The sequence below is a fragment of the Scatophagus argus genome, chromosome 5 (assembly GCF_020382885.2).
Source record: "Scatophagus argus isolate fScaArg1 chromosome 5, fScaArg1.pri, whole genome shotgun sequence".
Classification (NCBI taxonomy): domain Eukaryota; kingdom Metazoa; phylum Chordata; class Actinopteri; family Scatophagidae; genus Scatophagus; species Scatophagus argus.
Genome location: NC_058497.1, coordinates 19253784 through 19268183, shown reverse-complemented (window position 1 = coordinate 19268183; position 14400 = coordinate 19253784). Strand labels below are relative to the sequence as shown.

The window sequence follows — 14400 nt, the reverse complement described above, 5'->3', positions numbered from 1 at the left end:
CTGATCCCTGTGTGCAGCAAATCCAGCAGAATGTGCAACCTCGCATGATTTCTCTACTCATCATTTGCATGATTTTCCTTTAAAGGAATATGTATAAAGGAGCCTCACTTCACTGATTGGAGGCAGGGTGCACTCGAGATGACAGGCAAACTGAGCTTCCAGGCCCTTCTCCTCGTTTGATTAAAAAAAAAAAAAAACATGCCCTTATCTCGATGCAGAGTGAGTCTGAAACAAGGCACAAACCACTTAGTAAATCCTGCCCTAAATGAGAATTTTATTTATTTATTTATTTTTTTTGTTGTCTTCGCTGGTTCATCCCAGTTGGTGTCACACATCAATTGATCAGTGGGTCTCCTGCTGTCAGCACGCTACACCAGCCGCAGGACCAAAGCTTGTTAATTGGTTGCTTGATTTCAGTTTCCCCACCGGTTTGTCCGTATTGCATGTTGAGACACAAACTTGTGTGAAGCCGTGGAGGGAGGAGGGTGTTTTTGTGTTGTTTCAGTAGCAAAGAGAGTGAAAGTGTGACTCACAGAGCCAGTGGCAGGCATGGAGACAGACAGGAAAAAGAGAGAGTTTAATGGTTCTGTACAACCCATGAGCTGTAGAGGCAAACCCGTGGTGATTGGTTTGGACTATATTTCCAACAGACTGTCACTCTCTAAAATAAACCAACAGTCCTGCCGTGGCAGAGGGGAAATTGCCCTGAAATGTCACTATTTGCTGTCAGCGCAGCACTCTGAAGCAATAGCAGGAGCCGTGTATAGCTGTGCTGTCCAGGATTTATTAAATAACTCGTTGCCATCACTCTAACGCGAGCATGTAACTTTTTTGTTTGCCTTCCCTCCCCCCTCTCTCTCTCTCTTCAGTGGCTCTGCAGCTTCCAGAGGGCCTGCAGATGTTTGCCTGTGTCATCGCTGACATCATCGAGAGGTAAGATGGAAAGAGAGCGTTTTCTTTATGTAATAACTTATTTGAGAGTCCGCGAGTAAACAGCAGGTGTAGAAGTCGAGTCAGCGGAGTAGAAACTTCTAACTGCTGTGGTCACTCGGCACTCATTAGGAGGGCGAGAGCTTTATCGTAATTTGCCGCCTTCGACTCATTCAGGGATTCAGTGGAAAATGAGATACGATTACACTGTTTCAGGACAGAGCAGATATCACAGCTTCCCTTGCTGAGAGATATTATTCTTGTTAATTACATCTTTTTTCGGCCTGCATATGCCCTATTGCACACCAACACTCGATCACACAGACACCACAAAGTTTTATTTTTTCCTTCATCCTGCAGTGAGAGGTGCTGCAGCATTAATCTGTTCCAAACCTAATAGTTTTTCTTCTATACTCCACTCTGTGCTTTGGTCCACACTGTGCTAAATAAAACGTGGACTTTGTGCTTGGTAAAAAGAAAAGAAAAAAACACACATTCTGGAGAGAAAGAAAAAGCGTGAGGTTGTGTGAAGGACACTGTGAAGCACAAGAAAACCCAGCTATGTTTTTCTCTTTTTCTTCCTGGTTGTCATCTCTGTGGTCACGTCTCACCTTCAGTTGGCCTGTGCTTATCAGGAACACTGGCTGCCAAATGTTTTGTCAAAGAAAATGGCTGCTATCATTAAACATCCAGAGTAGGTTCTTTTCAAAGCTGTTTAGTCAATGCTAACCTGATTATGAGATGGACACGATGAAGAATAGAGTGGCTGGACCTGCCATAAGCTTCTCAAGCTGGGTGGCTGTTTTATTTCACACAGGAAACTCGAATTACATCAGTTAACCGTGTTATTGTGCTCTTTCCTCACCAAGACACATTTATTTAGCATATAAATGATAAAACTTTGGTTTTCCTCAAAAATGTGTTGGCCAGGTGGGTTGTCCATCTACCTTGCCTCAACTGTTTTATCTATCTTCCCTTTTTACTGTGGTATTTTCTTCATCTTTTCTCCAACTGTAGCAGACCTCTGTTGCTCTGTCTTTGTGTCATTCTTTTTACAGTCATTCACACGTTTTTCTCACAAGAGAGATGATAGAGTTTTGATGATAGTGTCCGGAGTCATCAGTCATGCAGCTGTCAGAGCTTCCACCGTTTGCTGCTTGGCTTTTAAACCACACACCCACTGTAGTCCACATTTATATGTTTGAATTGTCACTGTCCATCATGGAGTCTGCTAAATCGGCCCCATCTCATCTAATGAGAGCAATTAGCGGACACTAATTGCTTTTCACACTGATTTCATACCTTGTCCTCCATTGCTTGTGTCTCTGTATTTTTCATCCCCTCCTCACCATGGACACGATTTCTTCCCCAGACTGCAGCAGAGAAGACGGTTCTCACGGTTTCCCTTCATTAGGTCCTGCTATGTCATTTCCCCGAAGCTATTGCTGTCTTACTGTGGGAGGATTTTCTTTGCAGTCTTTGCAGATTTAACATATGGTTTCTTTGAATCCTGGATGAACATAAAGCCTCCGAGGGGAGCTGAATATCCTCCACCCTGTGCACGGGCTGACAACTTGATTGTATAATTTGAATGACTTCAACTGAGTTTAAGTACTGCTGCACTTCAGTCAAATAACACATTTTATTGACCAACGAAGCGATAGAGAAGCATGTTTGTCATCCAGGACTATACACAGTTTCATCCCTAAAGGTCATTTCTAGTTTATTACAACTTGGGTCTTATTTCTATGGTCTTGGCCTTTTCCTTTTTCCATTTTGCTGGCAGAAGCAGTAGCTGAGATCTGGGAACATGGCCATAGAGCTACAATAAAGGCAGGCAAGGAAAGAAAAGAATGGTTGGGCAATTAGATAAATTGTAAACAAGACAGGATTGTAGACAGATTCTCAAAACCAACTTATTTGGGTGGAAACTGAAAGTGAGAACAACTGAAATGTCAGTAGTAATCCTGATTGTGCAGGAAATCTGTGCACACATGTGTGGTGTGTGCAGGACATCAGAGTTCTTCCATGAAGTCATCCTGTAAACTGTGATGGATATTTACCACAGTTAGTTTGGGTAACAATCAGGAATGTCCTGATCATTTTTTTTCCGACGGTTTTGGCTTTATTTTAGCCAAGAAAATCCATTAAGATATTCATGTGTCGTCACAGTTTTGCCAGGAGGCTCCATACTTGAAGTCAAGGAAATCTCTTTGTGTACCTGAAACAAGTTATTTGTAGATGAACGTTTTACTCATAATGAGCATACCAAGGTTGTTGATCTGAGACTGAGGTTAACTTCTACTCTTCTGTCTTTGTTACCGTTAACAATAAATCGTTATCGTAACCACCTTTGAGCTGGCAGAGGAACGAGTGCATTGAAAATTCATAGTGGGCATACGCAACAGCTTTAAGCTTTGCTGAGTCAACACTGAAGCTGCAGTATCCAGAGTAACATGTCAACAACTTTACAGTGACTGTCCAACAGCTTCACAAGCTGGACTCCAACATGAAGCAGCGTGACAGTCCACAAAGAGAGCAGACAAAAAGTTGTCCGCTTTGCAGTCTCTACTACTTCCATATATCTTTGCCTTTCTTGTTATTATGATCATTAAATGTCCACCAGAGTTTGTTTTGTCTTTTTGAGTTGTCTCCACCAGTACACAGACCAAGTGTTTGTTAATGCAGGGTCTGTGTACATATCTCAGAAAACACAGCAGAGGTGGTTTGTTAAAAGTCTACATCCACGGGATGGGAGGCTGCAGTGTACGGTGAAGCCTAAAAGCTTGCACTTAATCCAACACAAGACTTCAATGTGCCTTTGGCCTGGCTGACTGAGAATCCTCTGAGACATGCTTTGCTTATACGACGGCCGCAAGAGTGGTGGTTTAAGTCAACAGCTGCATCACATGTAAGCCCATACTGGAGCAGAAGTGACTCACACTGTGTGATCTTTGATTCTTATGTGGGGATGAAACTGCAACATCTGTGAGGATTGACTAAAGGAACTCATGGTCTTGGTTCAAGTCTGTTTCCAGTTCATACTGTAGCTGGATATATCGTGCCATGAAAGTCAGAATAGTCTTGGTAACAATCTCAACACAAGAGCTCGGAATCTAACTGATCCCTTCAAAGGTTTAACCTGCAGGTGAAAACTATTTGTTTCTGGATGTTTAATCGGCCCTCGGAATGAAACTGCATGTTGGGAAACCAGGGTGGAAACCAGGGTGTTCTGAAGTGTGTCAACAGTTTAGTCAACCAAAGACAAGAGCAAAGTATCTCATGTAAAACTTCACAACGATCACTGTGTTAGAGAAACATTTAAAACAGACTTGGAAACATCTACCATTTCATCTCGCCCTTTTATTGTTGCAACAAGCTGTTGAACTGATGAAAGTGTAGCCAATTGGGCACACCCATCCTAATGTGGATCTGGCATAGGATTAGAGGGTGGAGTTTGAGGAGAGTGAATGACAGTAACCTTTGGATTTCGGCACAGCTGGCAGCTGACCTTGTGTCACGCGGCTTATGTCGAGGGTTACCAGAGGTCCCAGGAGTTGGCGGGCTCAGCCCTCGCCATCACTGCCACGGCCCCTTTTACTCAGGAGACAGGGCTGAGGTCCATATCAAAATGGGGATGAAAAGGCTAAGCTGGCCTCAGAGTAAGGAGCTTCAGTGGGACGGACTGCTCAGTCCTAATGAGGACAAGCTGCTCTGAATTATGGCCATGCTGCAGTTAATACACTTAGGTCAAAACACGCACACTTTGTACAGACACACTTTTACAGTCACGGTGTACTGTGCTTAATGTGACAGGTAATACCTTTCTTTTTTCAAGCATTAGCGTGCACTCTCTCAAACTGCAGCCTGCAAAATGACCTAAGAGTTGGATTGACCCAATTCTGTCTTTAAAGCGCTTTGAAAAGGAATTAATTAAAAAAAAGAAAATGCATAAACCAGAGTCAATAACAAAATAAATAAATAAGACACATTAAAGTTTAACAAATGAAACTTACAGCAGGGCCAGGACTGCAAACAGTCGTTTTCTTTTCAGACTCGCTGAGGAATCTGAACCCCTTTTGAGAGTTTTCAATGAAGATCCATCATTGCAACCCATCGTTAATGCTGTCTCACTGAGTGACTTTAAATATCGTAACAGTGTGGTGAGTAACACAACAGCACGTGTGACAGCGTGTGTCCTGTCCGACCATCTCACACTTTTCTACACATGAATTTGGCTCACAAACTCTGCTACTGTCTTAAAGGTGGACCAACAGTGTTCACCATATTTGGCAAGATGGAATGGCAGTGCATCTTTCTTGCCTCAAATAGACTTCTGACTGCACTCACATTCTTATAGATCATTAAAATTACTTAAAAAGTCTTTATATGGAAAACTATAGTTGATTAAATGTTACATCATGAATTATTTTGAGAAGCATTTTGATTTGTTATTAACAAGATGATATTAGTGTGTGCAAATTCAAAAAATAGCAGCAACCCTCCCCTTCTGTACCCAAACCCACAATCTATTCCCTAAAACATACAGTCACCAAATATATATATGTACTGTATACTAAGATGCGGGTACTTCATAAAGGTAGGGCTTAGTCCAGCACTGTTCAGCTGAATTGCACTAAGGTAGATGGACCTGTTAGCAATTTAATATAACAGTTCGTTACTAATATGCAGATGTTTGCACCCATGATAATCCAGATCATATCTTGGTTTTCAATACGTGCTAGAGAATCTGAGAACCTTCCGATGGGAGCCCACTTGATGCTGAAAGGAGATTGTGTCTGCTGTCCCAGTGGCCATGCCATCATGTGTAAAGCAATGGTGCCGTCCTCCTTCAGCTGATGCTTTGTATGTCTTTTCATTTTTATTCTGTATTCTCCCAGTGTTGACATTGTCATACAGTTTCAAAGACTTATGAACTCTCCTTTCACAAGTAAACAAAAAAGGGAAAAAAAAACTGAGGATAAAAGAAAGACGTGGTAACTCGCGCAGGCAGGCAATGATGCATGTGCTGTCACTGTACCATATGTTTTATTGCTTTTGATGGTATGCCAGCTGTCTCGTTCTAGCTTTGAAAGATACTTTTTTAAAAACTTACTTCAGTATTTACTGCTGCTGCATTTGTGACAGTGGAGGAATATGAAGAGGGTAACAGAGAGCAGCGTGTGTGGGGCTGTCACCATGTCCTAATCCTGAGGACAGCGCAAGCATTTAATGCTCCACTTCTGTTCTGCTGGCACTTAAAGCCCTGGGCCTCGACATGGAGATGTTGGCCTGTAACCTAATCCTAGGTCTTGTACGCTGATGTTTCGTGGTTGAATTTGCTGAGCACACAGGGCCAAGCGGCTCCTGTTATTTGAAGCTGAAAACAATAGTGAAAAATGAAACATCCTTTTCCCTGAATGAAAAGAAGCCTGTTTATCAAGACAGTGGACATCTTCAAATTACGCTGTTGTTTTATTGTTTGTTTCTGATATTAATGCCCAGTACTGCCTGTAAAACAGTATTCATACTAAGTGAAATAAAGTAAATTGAACTGAAGCTTTATGCAAGAAATTAGATACCTAGAGAAGATGGCAGTCTCTGTCCTACAAATCCCATACTGTAATACACTGCATATCAGCTGCATTCACTCTATAGTCACTGTTTCTGACTAAGCAGGGAAGCTCCTCTACGGTATCCTTTGTTTTATGTATTTTAACTGCTGATAGATTGATGAAATGCTGCATGGTCATTGTATTTCTTTGTTCACACAATTGAGGTTTGTAACCACTGAGTAAGCAGTTTGAAACTACATGATCTCATCTGCCCTTTTTAGTCTTCAACTAATGACGACTGGTGATGTGTGGCGACCTAGTGGGTTATTCCAAATTAAAAACGGCTCAAGTGTTGTGGAAATTATTCTGTGATATTTTGGGTACTGTAGCTGTAACTGCCTTTGTATTTAGATAGCTTTCATAATCACAATGTGTTTGTCATGACATACATAATATGTAGGACAACATCCCAAAAAAGCCAAAAGTATAAAGAAATGAACAGAGACAAGAGAGGAAGGACCAAAGAGAGTTAGAGATTGGTTAGTTGAAATGTTTGAATAATGTTTCACTGAATGCCTTGACAGTCAACTTTGACAGAATATTCAATTTCCCTACACCTGGCACTTGCCCTAAACCCATTCACAGTTACCAGTTCATTTAGTTTCAGGTTTTTCTGCACAATAACAGTCAGCAAAAAATATCCCGGATATTCACACTACGGAATAATGAGGATCACACTTCTGATTAATATAGAAACAAGAGAAGGAAGGAAGCTTTCCCAAAAATGGTCTTATAAATAAAGATAGGCCAGTGACTAAGCTTTATGCACAGGAATGAATAAGGAGCCGGATGGAGTATACAGTGATGAGTCAGGGGATTGGCAATTTGTAACAAGTGCAAAGCACTGTCATAAATGGTGTCTAATATCCAAAGACACTGAGCTGATGGAGTCACATCAAATCCCCATAATCATATGATAGTAAAATGTGGCAAAAACCAACTTCCTAGTTGCTTGTTGTATGATCAGAAGCCTAGCAGTCATCTTTAGTCACACTGGCAGAGTGTGGCTTGAGGGATGGCAGCTTGTGATCCAGATTGAAATATATCGCAAACTACTCAATGGAGTTTTAAGAATTGTATTACAAACACCCCAAGAGAAACCTGTTTTGGTGATCCTCTGACTTCAGCTCTAGCGCCACCAGCAGGTTGAAATTTTTGGCTTTTAGTTGAATGTCTGACAGCAATCGGATGGTTGTTCATGTTGGTTGTCCCTTGACTGCTCCCCTAGCGTCACCATGAGGTTGAGGTTTTCGCTTAAATATTTCAAAAACTACTCGAAAGATTACCGAAACTGGTTACAGATTTTCATGGTTCGAAAATGATCGATCCTAATGACTTTGGATATCCTCTGACTGCCTTTGGCACCACCGTGAGGTTGACATTTGGCACACACATTATTCATGTTTCCCTCAGGATTATTTATTAATTTTTCATCTAGTCCTATCATCAGATCAAAATTTAAATTCATCCGGTTTAACATCATCACGTTAACATGGATTTTGTAAGCATTTTAGTATTTAGCTCAGAGCAAAACTGTGCTTTGAAAGCAAAAGTCCAGCCTCACGGAGCTGCTGTGTGTAAAAGTATTCGATTCCCACTTCTTGATTCCAACTTCTTTACGTGTTATAGGGACTGGCATGCTTTTCGCAAGGCGGGTGTTAAATTTTTTTGGAACTCTGAAGTTACAAAAACCTGTGAAGGCAAATGTCCAAAAAATGTGTGACCAGCACTGACATGAGTGTTACAACAAGAGCAGGATTCAGTCTGATCTGATCGGTAGGGAGAGCTGGTGTGGAGGTAGCTGGTTTGGAGATGCTCTCTGTTCAGCCTTCTGGAGGAGTTGTGTGCTTGCATGTATGATTCAACAAAACATGGGATGAGCGACACTCACTTGATGATCCAACTGACATACTGTACTTGTTTCCTGTCTCTGTCCATCATGTACTATTGAAGATAACTGTCAACATAGCCCCTAGACGGCCCAAGTGACAGTCATGTCATTTAAATTAAGGTACAGTATGCACACACAATTCCCACGGATCTCCAGGTCCGTCACCGTAGCCGTTTCATCCATCAGAATAGATTCCTCTATATTCCACATGGCAGGTTGAATCATTTCTGTGGGAGCAGCAGCCACAGCCCACAGCCTCCCAGGGTAAATGTCAACTCTGCCATTAGGAAGGAGCCTGGTAGGAGCATGCAACGCCTTCTTGCCCTCACATCGTCACAGTCTTCACGACGCCCACAGCCCAGCTGAGCTGTAGCAACAGATTTGGGTGTAAGTGAGCTAGTGAATGTGTCCGTGTGCCAGCCTATATGTATGTACACATGCATGTGCTGGTTTTGTGTCAGTGCCGACTTATGTGAAATATGTGATCCTCATATATGAGCCCCCAGCTCACCCACAGAGCCTTGTGCTTTCTAATTAGCTCTCCTGCCAGGCACACCTTGCACTGCCCCCGAGTAGCTTATATTGAACTCCAACAATATCTCATCATCAGGAACCACATGGTAACCTGTCACTGTTTTTTCAGGTTATCCTCCTCTGTTTTGTCATCTCCTACAGTCTCCTACTCAGGTGTAAAGAAGGTCGTGGAGGCAAGCCTAAAGACTAAATTTGCCAAATTGATTGGAGCATTTTGTCTGTATGTTTGTGCAAAGCAAACTTTAGAGGTACTGGACATGTTTATATGGCAGACCTAACAGCAAACATCTACTCGATCTTCTCCTCTCCGTCATCTTCTTTTTCTTTTGATTCATAGATCAGAGTTGAGATCAAGGAAAAAGAAAAAAAACATGAAAACTCAAGATTGTCCCTACGACTGTCTCAGGCAGTTTTGTCAGGGCAGGTGCTGGTCACCTCCTGGCGCTAACTTGACACTGATGGTTTCTCAGATGAATTTGATTCTAGTATCAGGTAGTGCTGCAGGAGACTGTAAAGTGAATCTGCCACACCTCTGTCCCTTTGCACCTCACAGACAAAGGACCACAGAGATACCTGCCGGTTCTGTCTAGTCACATCTCATCCAGGGGGACATCATGTCCAGGCAGACTGGAAATCCTGATACGTGCTGACACTGTGTAATACAATACCTTGGCAGATAGCACCTTGAAAATTGCCTGAGATGTCATGAAAATACAATTGATTCCCTCTAGAGATACAGTATGCGGAAAGGTAACTTTGGTTGTTACTTGGACAAGGCAGGGCCAGATGGAGGTTGGAGGTGTTTATTCTTAATATCTGGCTTTTGACTTCCAAATGAAATGTTAAGTAATGAGAGGACTTAAGGGAAGGCAGTAGATGCTGATTCCAACAGTGTTCTCTTGAGAATACCTCTAGTTCATGAAATAATGATGCAAACACAATTTCCCTCTTTTCAGCAGCAGTGTGTAGAAGAGATAAGCCATGTGCTGAAGGTTACAGTCTCTCTGTCCCCCTCTGTTCTGTCTCCATCACAACCACTCACACTGGCCTTAATTTCTCTCTTTTTGAATGGCACAATCACAGTCACATGTCCATGTAATTCCATCAAAGAGAGTCGTGTAGTATTATGCACAACCTGGAAAAAAATGTATCGGAAGAATATTACATACGCTTTTATAAGGTCCTGCAGTATCTCCACTCACAGTGGTCTGGCTGTTAGAAGACATAAACTGAGGTCGCACAATGTGCAAATGGAGAAAATAACAATAAAAAAACATTTGAAAACATAATTTAATAATCTGCTTTATATGAACAGCAATTTGTGGTTCCCACTTTCTTATTAAACATCATTGAGTGTTATGAATCCAGACATGTTACATAATCTAACGTGAATTAGCTTTTCTTTTATGAAAACATTACAGTTCAGTTCTTATTTTGACCTACTTTATTCATGGTTGTTATTTAGGATTGATGTAACGATACTTCCTAGTAGCCACTAATATCAGAGTGTCCTTGTTCGTTAGAGGAAAAATAAAGGACAACTCAATCACTGAGACACACCCTGATAAATCAAGCTTTGAGAAAAATCCTAATGAGTAGGTGTTCCCAACAATTAGGTGAGAGATATAATGACAGACGGAAGCTCGGAGAAATTATGACAAGGAGCATAAGAAGAGGGGAAAGCAGTCAAAAACCCTGAGAAAATGAAGAGAGAGTGACAAACAATGGGAGGGAAGCCTTAGGCAAGAGTGAAAGAGGGATTAAGTGGATTTAACCTCATCAGTCAATACAAGAAAAGGTTTTTATAATCCTTATTTTTCAGAGTTGACTCTGTCGTGAGGACTCTGATTAAGGAGGCAGTGATGTATTGTGCTTGATAAATACTGTTTTGCAGGCTGGAATGTGTAGATGCAGCATGTATGCTGTTTTCTGTGGGCTTGACCGTGGTGTTAAATTGTTTTGATGTTATATTTTAATTATTCATATTTAAATTATGTATCATTCTAGATTTATTTTACACCCCAAACACCCAGGTAACATGGTAATATGAGTATGGGGTCTAACATGAGCGTACAATTTCCTATAGAATTTAGGAGAGTTTAGATTATTTCACATGAGAGATGTCTGTATTTGTGTTTTTGTCCTTGTTTTGGAAAAGTGATGTCCTGTAATACTTTGCCCCAGCCTTTAGAGACACTTGGATCAAAACAGTGATTACTGTTGTTTTTTGTTTGTTTGTTTGTTTTTTTAATCAGTAATGTCAGCCTGTCTGATCAAACCACACAGCCATGCTGTCTGGATAAAGCAGATTAGCTGGGTTTTGAATATTGGTGATTATACGCTTGTATAATCACCAATCACCAATAATTTGCTCATCCAGTGGATACGGATAAACATTGATGAATATGTCTTAATATTCTGTCTTTTTCGGGAAAATATCCCTTTACCTGAATATCTGTCTCTTTGGCTCTTTGTTCATCAGGTAGTCTCTGGCTTTGTCCATCTACTCTTTGGGGCTTACGGTGGCCAACAAGCACAAACTCGCTGCATATACAGAAAGGCGCTGCAAATACAGAAACGCGCTGCATAGACAGAAATGTGCTGCTCTCTCGGGTGGAAGCTCAGCACTGCCCCTAGAGGCCTGGAGCACTACCTGTGTGTGACTGGATCTGCGGCGTTTTTCTTTTTGCATTTGTTTTTCTTATTTGCAGTGTGTTTCTGTGTTTGCAGCATTTTCCTTTTGCTTCTGTTTTCCTATATGCAGCACATCTCTGGTTATGCAGCGTGTTTCTGTATTTGCAGCGCCTGTCTGTATATGCAGCGCATTTGTACTTGTCGGCCACCGAAGGGGCTGGACTGTGCTGTGGGTTTCTGTAGCTTTTCAGCCTGTGAAAGTACGTTGCAGCTGGATCTGAAAACCACATTGTGAGAGGGGTGAGGGAGAACGAAAATATTGGAGTTGTTGACCAGAAAAATAGGACGGTGTGCTGGAAGATGCTAAAATGCTCCATGGAGGCAAAGGCAACTGCAAAGTAGGGTAAAATGATTTTTGGGTTTGTCAAAAATAACGACCGCTTCTCCATCACACATAGTAATTGGATCCATTGTTGTTATAATAATATTGATTCTAGACACGTTGATAAATAATTATAACTACGGCTGATTTTTCTGCTTATTTAGTAGTGAATTTTTAATCTTAAATACTTAATATTTAAACCAAAGTTTGCCGAAGTTTCAAAGTAGTCCCTACACACATTATTCGTTGGCTTTCCATGACCCCATGTGGTATGATTAATTTACCTACACAAGAGGAGAATAAATTGTTTCAGCCAGCAACCGCAGCTTCAAGGATACCTTAGTGTTCTGTTCTCTCAGAAGCACAATAGCACTTAAAACCTCCATTATCTGTCCTCTCTGCTCCGTTATCCTCATTCCTGTCTTTATACCCTCGCAGATCTGATAACCACTGTGTCAAACTAGATTTGGTCTTCTATATTTTTTCAGAGGTCCTTCATGATTACATCTGTTCCTGGTTGTAGGCCTAGCCCAGAGTTTTCACCTCCGTGAGCAATATCAGCCCGACTGCAGTCGCTTGTAATAAGTGTTGCCATATCATCATTTTGTTTTGTTTAGCAAATTGGATTGCAGCTCTTTTAAGCATGCTCTGCTCTGCTGTGCTGTGCAGTTTGCAGCTCTATCTTGATAAAGCTGCAGGCTTTTCTGTAATGACCCATGGCTCAGGCTTTTGAATAAATGCCATGACAAATAGATGAGATACACTCACTGAAATAGCAGTAATGATCTTGTTTTTCAGGGAGTTAAAGGATTATCTAATGGCATTACTGAAAACATCTGTCTAAGCATCAACCCATACTCGCTGTCTCACGTCTCTTTGTTTACTCATTCCTGGCAGATGTTCAATGACTGCAGTTAAACTGTCATATTTTACAGGGGGTTTTGTCTCCAGATTTTTTGCCTGTGGAAGACACATGGCCCAGCATTCTTACATCAATATGACAGAGAAATATAGTGAAATGGGCAACCAGAGACACAGAGGAGAAGATATACAGGAGGAGGAGATTGTTTAATCCTCTGGCCCAGTCCCCTTTTCCAAATTTATTTTTGGAAGGCAGCACTTTGTCAGGATATTTCCTATGTTATACTGTATGTGCAGAAAGCAGATTATAGATATCAGATTTGCTAATATTGCAAAACCAATAGCAAACAGCTCATCTGTCTTAAATAGTCTGTCCTCTCCTCCTGGTCATCATCACTGATCTGTCCTCCTCCCCCCTCACTCTCTCTGTCTCCATCTTGCTCCATGTTTCTCTCTTGGTAGTAAACACTGCTCATGTTCTCCCTTTCTGTTTTTCAGCTCAATTGTCCTCTTGATTTCCCTCTGAATAATCTCCCACTCAGCATTATCTCATCTGCTGAACGTTAATTTTGCTCCTGTCTTTATGATGTAATTCCTTTTTCTCCTCATTTACCTGAACTGAACTCATTAAAGGGGGAAATAATGATAGTTCATCTCTGCTGAGCTTACCTGCAAGCTTTGGGAGAAGCTTGTTTTCCCGGGCCAATCTGCTCTGCCCCCATGCCAAAGCCCACTCACAGACACACACAGCTGATGTCTAAAATGTCGTAGAATAAAAGATGAGACATTGCCAGATGTAGGATGTAATTCACACAGGTGTTTGTATAGAGAGAAGGATGAACTTGTGTGTGTGTGAGGTATGGTTTGACTTGATATGCAAGCACACCACATACTCATTTGAGCTGTCTTCCCCACGGTGTATCAGAGGCAACTGTGCATGAGTAGTGCTGCTGCACCCGTACCCGCCTTGCTGACCCGCATGTCACTTTGGTTCCTATGAGACCAGTATGCTATCTCTGCTATTATTAGGCTTAAGATATAAAAATCTTGCTGGCAGCACAGTCATATGGACAGAAAACCTACTGTGGAGTGTACTGCAACCTTTCTCTTACACCGCCAGGAGAGACCGTGACAATCCACAGTGTCCTTTTTAGAATAAGTATAGTGCCTCTGTTCGAGTCTAATCTTTCCTGTTCATATATTCTCCAGGGTCAGTCAAGGTACGTCGCATTTTCCCTTTGTTAATCCCTCCACTCATTTATATGTTCTTGCTGCAAGATAATTTTATCCTTTTTGACATGAATTCAATAGAAACAGAACATAGATAACATTGCATCTTTTACCTCATCAACCTCATTGATTTTTGTAATTATGTGCTTATTTACAAATTAATGCAACACATTGGGACAGAGGCAACAAAAGGCTGGGGGGAAAGACCTGTTTGGAGCGTTCAGTGGGAAAACAGGATAATTGGTGATAGTATTATGACTGGGTATGAGAAAGGCGTCCATGTGATTCTGAGTCGTGACGTGCAGTGTTCTTCACATGATGAA

The 14400-nt window shown here is 41.5% G+C and overlaps 1 protein-coding gene across 2 annotated transcripts in view; it reads left to right on the top strand.

The window, feature by feature from the left end:
* Nucleotides 1–14400, top strand: part of dph1 (diphthamide biosynthesis 1) — a 51819-nt gene that overhangs the window by 8788 nt on the left and 28631 nt on the right. For both annotated transcript variants that reach the window (XR_006843394.1, XM_046389452.1), the window contains exon 3: nucleotides 870–933. Coding sequence is in view for 1 of the 2 variants with exons in the window: in XM_046389452.1 (XP_046245408.1) it covers nucleotides 870–933 (64 nt within the window). In the remaining variant the exon portion in view is untranslated. The remainder of the gene's footprint in view (nucleotides 1–869; nucleotides 934–14400) is intronic.